Raw genomic sequence first — 15,285 nt, forward strand, 5'->3', positions numbered from 1 at the left:
CAGCCCTCCCTCGCCGCGCCGGGCGGGATGCAGCCAGCACCTCCCAGCAACTCCACTTCCTGTCTGTGACCCTCTTTTTCTTACCCTCTGCTTTCTCCTACGCCCCGAATCCCTGGCGTCTCTTCCCTCCCAGATGACTTCCCTCTGGAATTCCAACGCTTTCCACTGATTTTTTTTTCCCTCCGCTTCCAAACCGCCTGGCTAGTCACGCCTGCATACCTTTCAGAGGCTGAGCCAGAGGCGCGACCTCTCCTCCTGGCTGGTAAGTACCCCTTTCCCCTTCCCTTCCCCCAAGTCCCCCCGGCCCAGAGACCCCCAAAGGTAGAGACCAGAGAAGAAACGAGAAACGGTCAGCTCTGCTTCCCCACTCCAACCTCAGAATGCCCTGCCTCTATCCAGCTCCCTTCCCCGATGGCTCAGGGGAGGTAGAGTGACCAGGGGGCACAGGGCAGGGAGCCAGGCTTCCCGGCTGGGAATGGCAGTGCCTGACAAACACAGCCCCAGGCTGCCAGGATCCTGGACTCCCACCTGGGGAAAGCAGCTGGGCACCCCAGAAACTAGAATGCCTGCATGGGCTTGAAATCTCTTCCCTGTCTGGAGCTCAGGGTCCTGTCCTGGGGGAATGTCTTTGTGGAGTGGCATCAAATCAGCCTCCTGCAGAGGAAGCCTGCCATAAGCCAGAGCCACAGGGAACCTGGACAAGTCCATAGGCTGGAAGTTGCTTCCAGGACATGGGCTGACCCCAAGCCCTTCGTCTTCCCTTGCCACAGAGCCGATGGTTCCCTAAAACCCCAGCCAAGTCTGTGGTGGCCCTGAAAGCGCCCATCAAGGTGGAGTTGGTAGCTGGGAAAACCTACAGATGGTGTGTGTGTGGGCGCAGCAAGAAGCAGGTGAGAGACCCCTACCCGCCTCTCATTACCATAGGGCACCTCTGGTTGCCGAGACCTTCCTCTTTTCCCACACTTACCTGAAGTACAGGGGAGGTTGGGGGCGAAAGCATGCCCTCAAGCCAATGCCACCCACATCCCTGAACTCCCTTTTTTCTGTATCCACCATTTGAGATGAGGCCAGAGAGACAGAGAGACTCAGCCCCACAGCCAGGTGGCTGGAGCCCAGGGTTCTGGCCTCTACCCGTGTGCCCCCCTTGGAGCCCCGGCCTGGACTCTGCTCTGAGCCCTGAGAAGCTGGGTTGTCTTTCTCCCTTCTTCTGTCCCTCCTTCTAGGAAGCATCTGAGCCAAAGGTTCCCAGGCCTTAGACCCCAGCATTGGAAGACTGCAGGCTCTCCGGTTCCAAGTGCCCCTCGCCTGCGTCTTCTCCTACAGACCCTCCCTTTCTCAGCTGACGTGGCTTCCCTGGTTGCCCCGCACTGCCTGCTCCCACCTCCCTCTCCCTCCCGACCCAGGAGCCTTCTTTCCAGCAGGAACCTGACCCATACACTTGGCCTCCAGGGCCCCTTTCCTTCCTGAGCTGGGCTCTCAACTGTGTGCCTCTAAGTGGTGTGGGTGTGGTGTGGTGTCAGCGCCCTGGGTCCCAAGTCCTACTTTGCCACTGACTTGACTTTGGAGCATGTCCTCACAAGGGGAGAGCAGTGCTGGGGGAACGCCAGGCATGTGGCTGGCGCAGGCTGGCACTCTGCCTCCCTGCCTTTTGCCCTCTGGGACAGGTTGCTGTGTTTTATTTGTATACTTCCCTCAGGTCGCCTCCTCCCCTCCCCTCTCCTGACCTCAGGGTCCAGAGGCCTTGCTTGGCTCAGCTCTGCTGCTAACTAGCAAGTCAAGGCAGGCCTGTTTTCATTACCCTGTCTCTGCCTGAACAGCTTCTGGGAAGGATGGGAAATATATGCCTGCACCAGGCAACTGGTTCACCCTTCCTCCCTGTGACATCCACTCCCTATAACATGCCCACTTATTTCCTGGGGCCAAACCAAAGCGATAGCCCAGTCTCAGAGCACTGTGATGCGTGCAGGCTCTCTCCCACGCAGAGGTCTTACCCTGAGAATATGTGGAAGGAAGTAAATTTCATGAGCCACCGGAGACTCAGATACATAAAAAAAAAAAAATCTATTCACGTAATTCATTGCTGATACTGAAAGTCCCATTTCACCTTGAAAATTCTGCCCTTGTATCCTGGTCTTCTGGGTCCCCGAGATGAATGCTGTAGACTCCTTACTGAACACTCTCTGCCAGCAAAGTGTGTAAGAACCACTATTTATTTCTTTTACTTGGGACAGCTCTCCTCTCACTCTCACACTGCAGATGAGAGTAAACTAGGGGATCCAGGCAGTTTCCCTCAGGAGCCTGAGCCCTATTCTAGACCTGTCCTACCTCAGAAGGTGGGGTTGGGCCTCTAACTTCTCTCTTTCCCTCACCAGCCCTTCTGTGATGGCTCCCACTTCTTCCAACGCACTGGCCTCTCCCCACTCAAGTTCAAGGCCCAGGAGACCCGAGTAATGGCCCTCTGTACCTGCAAGGCCACCCAGAAGCCTCCGTACTGCGATGGTACCCACAGAAGTGAGCGGGTGCAGAAGGCAGAACTGGGCTCCCCGCTCTGAGAGGCTGGCTGCTGCCCAGCCCCAGGCCTCTGACAGGTACCCCATTTGTGGGGAAGGAGATGGGAGTGCTGAGCCCAAGAAGGGTCCACCCAGGGATCCCAGTACACACTGCTGGCTTGTGAAGGGCTTGCTCCCAATACCTGAGGAGTCTCGGGCAGCCAGGAACATGCCCCCAGTTTCACTGCCTGTCAGTGAAGATGGCATTAAACACTTTGCCCACCCCAGCGTGGTGCTCTTGTGGTCATTGGTGTGAGGCACATGGTGTCCCACCGCTCTGGATCTTAACCTGGGGTGGGGCACCTGACTGGCCACAGGGAAGGGGCAGTTCACATTCATTCCACATGGGGCCTCCCAAGGCTGGCTGAGCCCAGAGACAAGAGACACAAGGAGGAGGCCAAAGGACCCGCCCACCCTTTCCCTGTCCCCTATCCCCCAAAGAACTACAGGTTCCGGAGAGTATGCAGCATTTATTACAAAGCCAGGAGATACAAATGTCCCAGGGCAGAAGGAGGGTACAGTCACCTCAGACACAAGACAAGGTGCAAACACAGACAAACCTGATGGGGGGGGGCGGGGTCCTGACCCCAAACACCTAGGTTCCAAGGGAGTCTTGCCTCCTCACCTCCTCCCCAAGCTGATCCTATGTACATTGGAGGAAAAACAAGTGTGCAGGGATCTGCTGGGGTCTGCCCTTCAGGGGGCAGTCCACTGACCTCTCAGGATGGAGCCAAGGTCAGAGCTTACAGGTTTCCATCTTGTGCTTTTAGTCTGTCCTGACTTAGCCTCACCTGGGGGCAGGGAGGGGACTGCAGGGCTGATGGCCTTTGGCACAATCTGGGGTCTGTGCTTGTCTGAGATGAACCCCCCTCCACCTCTCCACTGCACCCCAGGCCCCCAGGAGTGCTAGCCTTGCCAGTCAGGGCTCCCAGCTGGGGGCAGGGGCAGGACCCAGTGAAGCGGTTCACATTGCTAAAGCCACAGTGGAATTTCAAGGGCTGAGGCCTCCCGTGGCCTGAATCTTCTCCTCCACAAGATAAATGATGCAAAGGCCACACACATGGGGCCGGGGGGGGGGGGGGGGGAGGCAGAACTATCTATTCTTTGCACAAAGTTTCCACTGCAAGAGGAGGAGGTAAGGGAGATGCCATCTCTACCACCCACTCGCTCCTCAGAACCAGGGGATAAACTGCATTTGTAAAAGGCACTGTCTTAGCGATTCTCTGGACATTCAACAATGGGGGGTGGGGGTAGGGGCATCAGTGGAGGCAGGACAGCAGCCAAGACAGGGGCAGGGGGAAGAGAGGGGAGGCCCCACACGCAGCCAGCTGGAGTTATGTCTAAAGCTCTGGGGACTGGGAGTGCTCCCTGAACACCCCATCTGCCTTGGGGAACAGGAGGAGGATGGAGCAGAGCTTTACTGAGCCTCAGGTGGCCCCTCTAGCCCACCTCCAGGCACCCCCAAAATGAGAGCAGGGCAAATGACACAAGACCCCCTAAAAATGAACATTCCACCCCCCACACATACACACACACATAAAGTTTGTGTCCTGTGGCATTTAAATTAATCTGGTTGGTCCATAGAAAATAAGTATGTATATTTGGTTTTTCCTATGTACATATATATATAGATTTATTTATAAAACCCGCCCCCCACCCCTAAGGCGGGAGGAGCTGGGGAAAGTCAGAGGTGGAAAGGGGGCCCAGAAAAAGTGGAGGATGGAGAGGCATGGCTGGAGAAGGACAGAGAGGGTCTCTTTCCTCAAGTTAAGGGGGGCACAGGAGCTCCGTTGACAGTCATCTTGCGCCCCCTGCTGGTGGAAGATGGTGTCTGCAGGCAGTTCGAGGTACCCCCGTTCGCAGCTGCGGTGGCCCCACCGGCTGTGGCAGGGGGAGTGGGGGAGGTAGGGTGGGTGGCCGGGGGCCCATGGGAGCTGGGGGAGCCATGGCAGGGGGTGGCTGGGCTGGGCAGGGAGGAGGAGGTGGCTGGCAGGGTGGCAGGGCTGGGAGCCTTGTCGCTGACGGACTCACACTCGGATGCCCCGCTGGTGTTGGTACCCTCCGAGGGGGTGGGTGCTGTAGGCAAGGTGAGCCGCTTGCAGGCTGGCTGGACCCGATACTTGAGGGGAAGAGGCCCATTCTGCAGGGAGAGGGGGCAGAGAGAGGCAGGGAAGGGGAGGGGGTCAGGGGAAAGAGGCTGGTCAGGCAGCGAGCTGACGTTCACCCCACAGTGCCCCAACGGAAGAAAGGGGTCCAGGCCTTGGAGATGAGGGGATAGGCAAAGCCGAGGGACCAAGCAAGGCCAGAGATACAGGAGCACACAAAGCCCCAGAGAGGCAAAAAGAACACGCAAGGCCACAGGCTGGAGAGGAGAGGGAGGTTGAAAAGCAGGGAGCAACATTTGCTCCTCTGTAGCCACCCGACCCTACTTTCTGACCCAAATTGGGGCATGTCATCTGCCAAAGGATCCTTTTATACTTCAGAGTGTGGCAGGTCATCATCAAAGGATGGCTTGGAGGCTGGTGTGGTGTGGCAGGCCACCCTGGACACACCCAGCTCTCGGGACAAGGCACAAACTGTGATTACTGGTCACTGTGTGGTCTCTGTGGCCACAGACCGATGCCAGACCCTGCAGGGTTCCCCTCCCGGCCCTGCCCTTGCCCTGCGCCATCCTGCCCAGCTCACCCGCCGCCAGGGATAGATGTAGGCGATATCCATGAGGGTGTAGTATTCCTTCAGTGGCTCATCCTCATACAGAACCTCCACCTAGAGGAGGACACGGAGGACACTTTGACCCTGGTCAGGTTCAAGGCTCCAGCCATTTGGCAATGAGGCTCTAAGCCAGGGGTAGTAGATGGGACACTGGGGAGGAGGGGTTAGCAGGTGTTCCCTTAGATACTCTGGGGTTTCATGGTGGGTTTGACTTCGCTACCAGACTTGACCCAACAGAATTCCCAACCACCAGATGGGAAAGGATCTGGAGAAAGTCTCCAGATTGTTAACAACCCCTGCCTGCTGCCATCCACACAGTTGTCTGGGTCCCCTTTTATCTCGGGCAGAGATAATGGGGGCAAAGAAAAACCCTGCTGAGAAAGATCTCACATAGAAAGGTGGCTCTCACCCAGGCTGCAGTGGAATGACCCAAGGAGCTTTAAAAGAAATACCAATGCTTGGATCTCACCAGAGATTCTGATTTAATTGGTATGACATAAGTTGAGTTTTAAATAAAGCTCCCCACTTGATTCTGACCTGCAGCAAAGTTTGGGATCCACTGTCCTAGAGCCTTGATACCCAAAGTGTGGTATTTAGACTAGTAGTACTGGCAGCACCTGGGAGCTTGCTAGAACTGCAGAATCTACTGAATCAGAATCTACTCTTAGAGATCTTAGAGATCACTGACACATTCACATTCGCATTATCAAGATCTTAGAGAATCACTGACACATTCGCATTTGAGAAGCACTGGCCAAGAGCGCCATTGGAAGTCTAGACCAGCCTTCCTTCAGCCAGCTGCCCCAGACAAGACCTTATATTTTTGCACCTGTACCTCTGCCACAGTTCTGAACGTGCAAGCATGCATGTGTGTGCACAGACATGCACACACACTACTCGTCATCTTGGTCCCAGCACCCTGGAACACTGGCTTCAACAGATAATGACTGCCCCACCCTAATCTTGGTTTCAATTACTCTTCTCTTCGAGCTCAATCACACAGCCAGTTCAGAACAGTGGCTGGGATGCACAGATTGTCAGACATGCACAGACACTCAAGTTTCTGAAGGCCCAGGGACTCACCTTGTACTTGCTGGGCACATCCATCTTGTTGCGAAGAAACTTGGCGAGATGCATGACAGTCATGGCTGCTGGGCATTGCAGGAATCGCACCCCTGTCTGCTGGGGAAGAGGCACCCAAGGGCTGGGGTCCGTTCCAGGCACTCTCTCCCAGCCCACGTCCCACTCCTAAGCAGGCCCCTAGCACTCACCTTCTCCTTGTCCCCATCCCCATTCTCCAGAGGACCCTTCTTTTCCTCCCGGTCCCTGGGGGAAGGACAAAGAATGAAGCTAGGGAGACCCTGGAACCGGCAGCATCCCCTAATCCCCTAATGCATACATCCAGAAGGCCCTCCCAAGGGTCCTTTCTCTTCCTAGGGGGAGGGGTCAGGGTGGGAGAAAGGGGCGACCCATCCTAGAACCCCAGAAGACCAGCGTGGGTCACACTTGCCTGACACCTTCGTAGAACTCGATGGAGAGGCTGACGATCTCGTTGTCGCTCAGAGCCCCCTTCTCCTGCTCCAGGACCTCGCCGCGGTCCTCATTGGAGCCATTGGGGACTGCAGAAGAAGAGAGCTCTGAGGGGGTGGCCTAAGACGGCGAAAGGAGCCCCTCCAAGGACCCCGGGACCTCAGCGTTCATCGGGGTGAGTCCAGCCATCCTCTAGGCTGGGACGGTGGTGTGGCGGTCTGTGCAAGAGGGACAGCCCACGTGCTAGCGGCAGCACCACACGCTCCCGCGAACGGACACGTGCACACACTCACCTTCAGTCAGGGGGTACGCTGCGTAGAAGTCCCGCCGCCGTTTCATCTCATCTGGAAGAGGGAGGCAGGGTGAGGATGGGAGCACCAGGCAGGGAAGTGGGGGGCAGCAGGGCAGACAAAGGGTGTGCAGATACCTTTAAAAAGCCCAGGGACCAGTTTATAGACGATGTCTTGGAGGGTCTTGTCAGATCTGGAAAAAACGTACGGAGTCCTGTGGGTGACCACTTCACCCTCCTCTCCCCAGCCAGGAATCCCTACTCCCACCTCCCTTCCTTGATCCAGGGCCCAGCTATCAGGGTCCCTGGAGGTGTGGTCTTTACCCCTCTGGCATTTCGCAGCCTAGACAAGCTGGATATAGAACAAGGGGAGGGGCAGGGCCCTGGGTTGACGCCCTGTGCTTCTCCCCTCTGCCACCTTGGCTGTCGGAAGCAGGGACGCCTGAGGACAGAGGGCAGCAGCCCCAGAGGATCGGCGTGGCAGGAGGGACAGCGCCAGGCCCACCTGATGCTCAGCAGCGGTCTGGTTTTATGGACCTGCACGTCACACATGGGGCAGTACTTGTTGGTCTCCAGGTAGCGCACGATGCAGGTTTTGCAGACTTAGGGGTGTGGAGAAAGAAAGCGGAGTCAGAGCCCCCTTTGTAATCCAGGACCAACGCTCACTGCTCACATTCAGGTATCCCCTCCTCTCCAGCTTGTCCCCACAGCTCAGCCCACTCAGAGGCTCAACGTGGTCCTATTTTGCATAGATGGCAATCGCCCCTTGTCTATCCTCAGAGGACGGAGTGTGGGTGTGTTTGTGTCAGACCAGTGTTGTGTCCCAAGCGGGTGAGCCCCAAGTCTGACAGAGTACAGAACAAGAGCCAGCCTGTCGGGACACCTCCCAGGGTCCCTGACCCCTTGCCACCAAGCCCAGAGTGCACGCGAGGGGCACCTGCATCTTCCAGGACTGCCAGTGCAGGGGACCCATGAGGGTTCAGGTGAAAGCTTCTGAAACAAACCTCTGGGCTGAACCCTCGAGGCTCCCCACCCCAGTAGTCTTCCTGAGACCAGGGACCACCACCAGACATGTGGACACGTGCTCTCTTCAGGGCAGGAGCTCATGCTCTGCCCTCCCAAGGCCATGCCCCTCCGACCCAGGCAGAGACCGCCCACCCTGAGAGGCAGCCCCTCCACCCAACTCACAGGAATGCAAGCACTCCACGATGGTAGTAGCATCAATGAAGTACCCCCCGCAGAGGGCACACATGAGGTGAGGATTCAGCTCCGTGATTTTGATCCGGGTGGTCCGGTGCATGATGCCGGGGTGGGGGACAGGGGGCCTGGGGAGCGTCACCCTGAGAAATGAGAGTGGAATCAGACATCCAGAGACCAGACAGCCCTTCCCACAGTCCCCTCCTCACCACCCGACATCTGGCCCCAAGCCCAAAACCCTTGCTTTCTGCCTCCCAGGCTAGACTGGCTACGCGACTGGGACTGGCTCCTCCTGGTCCCTGTGTGTTCCCTGGACTGGGGAGCTGTGGAGAGTCCTACGACCTTGGGCAATGAGGTCAGGCTCCATCTCAAGAGCAGGAGCAGTCTGAAGTGAGAACAACTCTCCAGAGGATATAGGGAGGCAGGAAAAATGGAAGAGAATAGTTTTTAAAAATGTCCCTGATGTTCCCCAACCCCATATTCTCTCATGTGAGTGCTAGGAACTGAGGAAACATAGATTCTCCCTCTACCTGGATATGAGCCACCCCCCAACTGCCGCCTGGGTCTCTCTGCTCCATCCTCCTCTCCTTCCATCCCAACACTTCTTCTTCCAGGAAGCCCTGAAAACACCATAGGCATGGACCACCCTAAGACTAGAAGGAGCACCTCATCGCTTGTCTTCCTAGCTCAGCATCCAGCCTGGCCCTGGGTCTGGTGCTCATATGCCCACAGTGGGGACCATGTAGCTCCAGCCTGACCCCGGCCCTGGGCCCTGAAGGTAATGGCAGAGAGCCTGGGAAAAAAAAAAACAAACACTACCACCCCTTCCAAAGGAATGCGGCCACCGTTCCCGGGTGGACAGCACACTGCACAAGTCCCCCTGGATCCCAGGACCTCCGTCTCATGCAAATCCACGAATTCCCCTATGTGGGCACATCTCCACAGACTGTCCAGTGACAGACCGCAGGCTCTCGGGGATGCCTGCCAAAGCGGGGCAAGAAAGTTCTCTGAGCAGCAGCCCCGAGCACACAGCCAGGCCTTGGCAGGGTCCAGACAGGTCAGTCAGAGCTGAACTCTGGATTGGCTGAGATGCTTAACTTCTTGATCTAGAAATCAAACCCGCACCTACAGAAGGCCCCTCCCTCCTTCCTCTTTTCCAGCTAAAAGTCCAAGGGATGGGGCTCGGGAAGGTGGCCAAACCCCCAAAGACGCCTTCACAACACACACCCTCCTCTCCTTTCCAGAAAGATTTCTAAAGCCACCACATTGGGTTTTCTAGGACCAGAAATTCGCAGCCAGGATCAACAGTTTCTATAGAGACCCCAGGATGAGTTTGGCCAGGACCCAAACAGCCAACAGAGGCTGGCCAGAGACCGAAAGAGATGGAGAGACGCACAAAGGCCACATGTGGGTGAGACAGCAAGTCTGCAGGGCAGACGGAGGGGAAACGGGCAAGCCCAGGGAGCCAGTGGACACGCAGCAACCGGGCAGCAGCAATCTGGCTTCGGGAAGGAGGGGTGCCTGTCTCTCAGAGGGCAGCCCCAGGGCCAGACCCTCTCTACAAGGGTTCCCCCTTAAAAATGATTCAGACTCGCTGGCTACTCCACTGTTTGGTTGTTTCCATAGTAACCCTGGCCCTGGCAAGATGCCCAAATATTATTACAACCATCCAGAGAGAGCAAACTCCCAGTGCCTGTCTCGCTGAGTGTGTGTGTAATATCCATCGGATGTGTACGTGATGTCTGGGCCTCCAAAGGCACTTTGTGTGACGGCCTTCCTACGTGTATGTGGGTCCAGATGAATCTACATGTGCACGCACAGAGAGAAACAACACATGGTGGCTGATGCTGGGTGTCCAAGTTGCCACGGATGCATCTTGCACCCCCGTCTCTCTCACACTCTCTCTCTCACACACACATACACACACATGTATATACACACAAACATGCAGGCGCCTCCCCCTGCCTTAGTCACCCCATTCACACATTGGCTGTGTTTTCAAAACAGACATTTTCTCTTAAGAATTCCCATCCAGTTCCTGTCCGGCAGACTGCAGCCTCAACACAAGGGAGTTCCTAGACAAGTGGCCATGACCTTTACCCTCTCACTTCCCTTAGCATAGGTGAGAATTCTGACCATGACTACCCGTCCCACACCAACTCCTTTCTAGACGCAGGGGTAGAGGGAGCCCTGTGGTGCTTACAGAATGAAATATTCCTCCTCCAGTGTAAGAACAGGCCCCCTCACTGTGCTCCCTGCTCCCCCCACCCTATCCCCAGGGGCCTCAGACTGCTACCTCTGGGGCTGGGGGCGGGGAGAAGCACTGATTGGCTCTGCACCTGATTGCCATGGTTACCTGCAGGGCCCTGCCAGCAGGTGCCAAGAACAACTGTAAACAGGAGCCCAGTTCCCCCCTGGCGCACCTCCCAACCCAAGGCCTCAGGGCCCCACACCTGACACCCAATTCCTCCCCCGTTGCAGCTAGTGGGTGTATTGTGGGAAGGAGAGGGAAGAGGGGTGATGGTGGCTGGACCTCCAGCTGTCATCACTCTAGGGAAGACATTGGGAAATGGGAAACAGCCTGAGGGAGAAAGAAACAAAATCCACAGAGGCCATGGGCCATTTGGAAGTGGCTTCTGTGGGGCTCTGGGGGCTTTAACAGGTCAATTCCAATGATAGCAACATAGGGACGTGAGCACTGCCCCCCACCTCAGCGGCAGCCAACTCCTTCAACACTTTTTATCCTCAAACCACTGTCTTTACAAGAACACGATCTCTGGGCAGCCCATGTTCCTGGCCCCTGGGGATCCAGGTCTCTGCTACAGTGGCAGCAAAGGACCTCGGGTGAGCACCCAGCACCCAAGCCCAGTTCCTCCTGGCCTTTCAAGCCACATTTGTCTTTCCCCTTCCTCAAAGTCCCTACTAATTACAGCCCCCCCACCCACCCCCCCTCTGTTCTAGCCAGTCTTTTGCTGGAAGCTCCCTGCCATTTAGGCCTCTCCCACTGCCAGGTTTTGTTGTTTGTTTTTTTCCATTTTCCTCTGCAGGATAGCCTGTCTCTGATAACCCAGAGGTCTCTGCTCCTTCAGATGCTCTGAGATAGCATTCTCTGCTCTGCCTTTCCTTCACATGAAATTAGCTCACTCCCCCACTAGAGCATCATCAGGTCTTGGGAAAAGTCACTCAAGGTCACATCCCAACACCTACAATAACAGAAGTAGTAGAAGGGATCTTATAAGCCTCTTCTCCAGGGGCACTTGGGTGGCTCAGTCGGTGGAACATCTTATTCTCAGGTCATGATCTTGGGGTGGTGAGATCAGAGTTCCACGTTGGGCTCCCTGCTCAGCTTGGAGTCAAATTGAGATGCATTCTTCCTTTCCCTCTACCCCTTCCCCTCACCCCTGCTCTCTCTCTTTCTAAAATAATAAATAAATCAGGGGATCCCTGGGTGGCTCAGCGGTTTAGCGCCTGCCTTTGGCCCAGGGCGCGATCCTGGAGTCCCGGGATCGAGTCCCGCGTCGGGCTCCCGGCATGGAGCCTGCTTCTCCCTCCTCCTGTGTCTCTGTCTCTGTCTCTGTCTCTCTCTCATGAATAAATAAATAAATAAATAAATCATAAAAAAGAGGGGTGCCTAAGTGGACTTCATGAATTAAGCTTCTGACTTTGACTCAGATCATGACCTCAGGGGTCCTGGGATTCAGCCCTGCATAGGGCTTTCTGCTCAGCAGTGTCTGCTTGTCCTTCTCCCTTCTGCCCCTCCCCCTGCTCATGCTCTCTTTCAAATAAATAAAATCAGAAAGAAAGAAAGAAAGAAAGAAAGAAAGAAAGAAAGAAAGAAAGAAAGAAAGAGAGAGAAAGAATCTTGTCCAATCTTTTCATTTTCCAGGTGAAGAAAGGTGGCTAAGATCACCCACTAACACAGTGGCAGTCCTAGGACTAGAAACTGCCTGACTCCCATTCCAGTGCTCTTGACACACTGGCACACAGGCTGGGCTCCCCATTCATTTAAGAAATCAGTAAGCCTGGCCTGACTCCATCCAGGTAGGTAGGAGGTAGAAGGACTCCAGGTTCCCTAGAAGACCACTCAGTGAGCCTTCTGGGAGGGGTCAGAGTCTGGCACAAACATGACCTTCAGCATACATTCTCACTTTGAAGCAGGAAGAGGGGCAGGGAAGAATCACCTCATCCCACTTCCATGGAACAGGTAGGAAAACTGAGGCTCCACGGAAGTACAGTGAGCCAGAACCTACTGGATCCGCTTCTCTTCGAGGTGTCATGGGTCCAACTGAACAAGCTCTGCGTGTATTTGTGTGTGGAGGGGGAGTACTGGGGCCTGCCCTGGGACAACGTCAACCTCTCAGTGTTCCCTGATCCTTGGACCTGGAACCTGCTTCTCCTGCCAGCAGCATCGAGACATCCTCTCATCTCCTGAAACTGGGCTTATTGCCCCTCACAGCTTCCTAAGACCAAACAAAGACAAAACCCCAAAATATGCACACAGAGCTACACACTGCCGAATACACACATATGCACACAAAGCCAGACACACCCCCTCCATTTCTCTCACACAAGGCCAGACACTACACACACACACACACATCCCAGGCCAGACACACCCCATCACACACACAGCCAGACCAGAGCCCAGGCCCACACTTGCCAGATGCACAAGCTACCCCCACCCACCCCAGAAGCACACAGTCTAACATGCCTGCCTGAAACCAGAGCTGCAAATACCCACTAACCATTTATGCATCCCTGGTCCACCCAGGGTAAATTATAACATAAGTCTTCCAGCAACAAAGGCAGTGCAGCTCCCAACCTCCACTCTGGAGGCCAGAGGCTGCAGGAGGTAGGGTGGGCATCTGACCTGCACAAAGATGCAGCCTCTTCCTGTTCAGGCTCTCTCCATTCCCATGGCAACAGCTCCATCAACCAAGATCTCTCCAGCAAGGCCAGGGGCAGTAGAGAGCACCCCCCACCTTGCTGCCCACCCCCAAAGACTTCCACTTGAACCCCCCTCAAACTACACAGGGTCCGCATCCTGGGTCCAGGCCTCACCTGGGGTCTGTTTCTGGCCTCATTCCTCCAAAGACAGCTCTAAGACCTCAATCCCCAACTCCAAACCAGGGAACCCCAGGGAAAACCTCCTAGCCCAAAAGCTGCAACAGAGCTGGCTTTATGCTCCAAGCAGGAACACCTCGGAACAGAGTGAAGACGGGAGGAAGAGAAATTAGAGTTTCAGGAACATATACAAACTGCAAGAGGTCCAGGGAAGGAGGCATCAGAATAGCGGGAGACAACCCGGAGACAAACCCTCTGCCTCCCCGGGAGCGACGGGGAGCCCAGGAGAGACTGAGGCATAGATCTATGTATGGGGAGAGGGATTTCTCCAAGAGACAAAGACCGGGGAGACGCGCGGGGTAACACTTCCACAATATTTACAGGCAAAGGCACCACCCCCAGGCCTCTTCCTTCCCCACCTCAAGCCATCCGGAGCAATTCTGGGCAGATGGGGGCAGTGGGGGAGGGGGAGAGGCAAGCCGGGGCCCACCGTGGAGGCAGGAGGGGCAGTGGCGTCCGCGGGCCAGAGGTCCCACCCCATCCGAGGCCGGGGCAGGGAGGGGGCGGCCCGGGGCTCCAGGGAGGAGGGGGCCCGCCGGGCAGACCCCTCCCGCCTCCGCCGGCGACGAGAAATATCGCGATAACTCTCCCCCCATCTCCATCCTGCTCACTCCTCCGGGGCTTCCCCCCGAGCCCGGGTCAGAGGATCGGGGACCCCAGTTACCCGGCGGCCGCTCCTACCTTCCCTAGAGTCAAACTTTCGGCGGGGCCCAAGGAGGGGTGTTCCGGGGAAAGAGGCTCCGCCGGGGTGGCTCGGGGAGGGGGCGGGGCGCCCAGTCCCGGGCCAGGGGGGGAAAGGGACCCGCTGGGGGGGTGCCCGGAAGGCCGGAGACCCCGGGCGAGGAGGAGCGCCCTCCCCCGGCCCCGCGGCGATCGAAAAGCCCTGTCGCCCGGCCCCCGGCCTCAAGTCCTGGCGCGTCTACGACGCCCCGGTGCCCACGGAAGGAGCGGAGCGCGCCCCCTCCCCAAACCCGAGGGGGCGGTAGGGCAGGGCCAGGGGCCGCCCGGCTCGCGGGGCCGGCCGGGGGGGCAGAGACCCGGCGCGGCGCGGAGCCCGCAGCCCCCGCGGCGGCCTCGGACCCTCCCCCTCGCTACCTTGGGAGCAGGTCTGCGAGGGGGCTGCGGCACAAAGAGGTGGTGGTCGAGGGAGACGCCAAATCGCTACAAGGGGGAATCCGCTTCGGCCATCTTGGAAGGGAGGAAAGGGAAAAGGGGAGAGAAAAGGGAGAAAGAAAGGCGGACGGGGCGAGCCAGGATAGGGGCTGGCGGGGTGGGGCGGGGACGCGAGGAGCAGGCCCGGCTCAGAGTCTCCCCCTCCCACAGGGGTGTGTAAAGAGGGATGGACCGGCCCCCCGGCCCCGTTCCGGTGGCGGGGTGGGAGGAGGGAAGCACAGGGAGTCCGCCTCCACTTACCTGGGCTCGGGGTCCGGTGGGTCTCGGGGAAGGGGGGATGGGAGGGAGGGAGGGAAGGGAGGGGAGGGGGGCCGCAGCCGGGTCGCTCGCTCCGGCGGCGGGAGGGGAGAAACCTACGGTAAGAAAGGAGTTTGTGAAAGCGGCTTGGGGTGGGAGGGAGAGAGGGGAGGGGAGGGGACGAAGGGGGGAGGGGAGGGACTGGGGCTGGGGGGGTACAAAATGGCTTTTTTCCTCCAGACAAGAGTAGGTCCCGCCCACTACTCACCCACGTGACCTCATTCCTTTAGGGTGTTTGCGGAGAGGGGAAGAGGAGGAGGGGGAGAGGCTAACGCGGCTGCCCCCACACCGGGTGCGGGGCCCCCTAAACTGGGACGCGACCTCACTCTTCCCAAACTGCCCGTGAGCCTGGAAGGTGCATCCTCTTCTCTGTTAACCTTCTCTGTTAACCTCCGTTAACCCTTCCTGCCTCTC

General features: G+C 57.2%; 2 protein-coding genes and 1 long non-coding RNA gene across 18 annotated transcripts in view; 2 read left to right on the top strand and 1 right to left on the bottom strand.

The window, feature by feature from the left end:
- LOC140606637 (protein AF-17) overlaps nucleotides 1-2,776 on the top strand; it is a 25,560-nt gene extending 22,784 nt beyond the window's left edge. For 4 of the 6 annotated variants that reach the window (XR_012008950.1, XM_072780323.1, XM_072780325.1 and 1 more), the window contains 3 exons: nucleotides 206-262; nucleotides 771-890; nucleotides 2,373-2,776. Coding sequence is in view for 5 of the 6 variants with exons in the window: in XM_072780323.1 (XP_072636424.1) it covers nucleotides 206-262; nucleotides 771-890; nucleotides 2,373-2,552 (357 nt within the window). In the remaining variant the exon portion in view is untranslated. The remainder of the gene's footprint in view (nucleotides 1-205; nucleotides 263-770; nucleotides 891-2,372) is intronic. The other 2 variants (XM_072780327.1, XM_072780330.1) reach the window with 2 other exon arrangements.
- Nucleotides 2,777-3,004: 228 nt separating this feature from the next.
- PCGF2 (polycomb group ring finger 2) lies at nucleotides 3,005-15,070 on the bottom strand. 10 transcript variants are annotated; one of them, XM_072780345.1, is made up of 11 exons: nucleotides 14,815-14,955; nucleotides 14,497-14,589; nucleotides 8,269-8,420; nucleotides 7,586-7,682; nucleotides 7,219-7,274; nucleotides 7,085-7,135; nucleotides 6,772-6,880; nucleotides 6,533-6,587; nucleotides 6,345-6,440; nucleotides 5,235-5,315; nucleotides 3,005-4,689 (listed from the first exon to the last, which is right to left on the bottom strand). In XM_072780345.1, exons 3-11 carry the CDS (start codon nucleotides 8,378-8,380, stop codon nucleotides 4,312-4,314), a joined length of 1,035 nt encoding a protein of 344 aa, XP_072636446.1. In that variant the 5' UTR covers nucleotides 8,381-8,420; nucleotides 14,497-14,589; nucleotides 14,815-14,955; the 3' UTR covers nucleotides 3,005-4,311. The 10 variants fall into 10 exon arrangements, with proteins under 10 accessions (XP_072636446.1, XP_072636448.1, XP_072636447.1 ...); XM_072780347.1 differs by lacking the exons at nucleotides 14,497-14,589; nucleotides 14,815-14,955 and adding an exon at nucleotides 8,944-9,070 and having other exon boundaries at nucleotides 3,005-4,430; nucleotides 4,581-4,689; nucleotides 6,345-6,443; XM_072780346.1 differs by lacking the exon at nucleotides 14,497-14,589 and having other exon boundaries at nucleotides 14,815-15,070.
- Nucleotides 5,655-9,954, top strand: LOC140606642 (uncharacterized). 2 transcript variants are annotated; one of them, XR_012008952.1, is made up of 3 exons: nucleotides 5,659-6,966; nucleotides 7,517-9,055; nucleotides 9,557-9,954. It is a non-coding gene; the product is annotated as an uncharacterized lncRNA (long non-coding RNA). The 2 variants fall into 2 exon arrangements; XR_012008951.1 differs by having other exon boundaries at nucleotides 5,655-9,055.
- Nucleotides 15,071-15,285: the final 215 nt, after the last annotated feature.

The sequence above is a fragment of the Canis lupus genome, chromosome 16 (genome assembly GCF_048164855.1).
Source record: "Canis lupus baileyi chromosome 16, mCanLup2.hap1, whole genome shotgun sequence".
In the NCBI taxonomy this organism is placed as follows: Eukaryota; Metazoa; Chordata; class Mammalia; order Carnivora; family Canidae; genus Canis; species Canis lupus.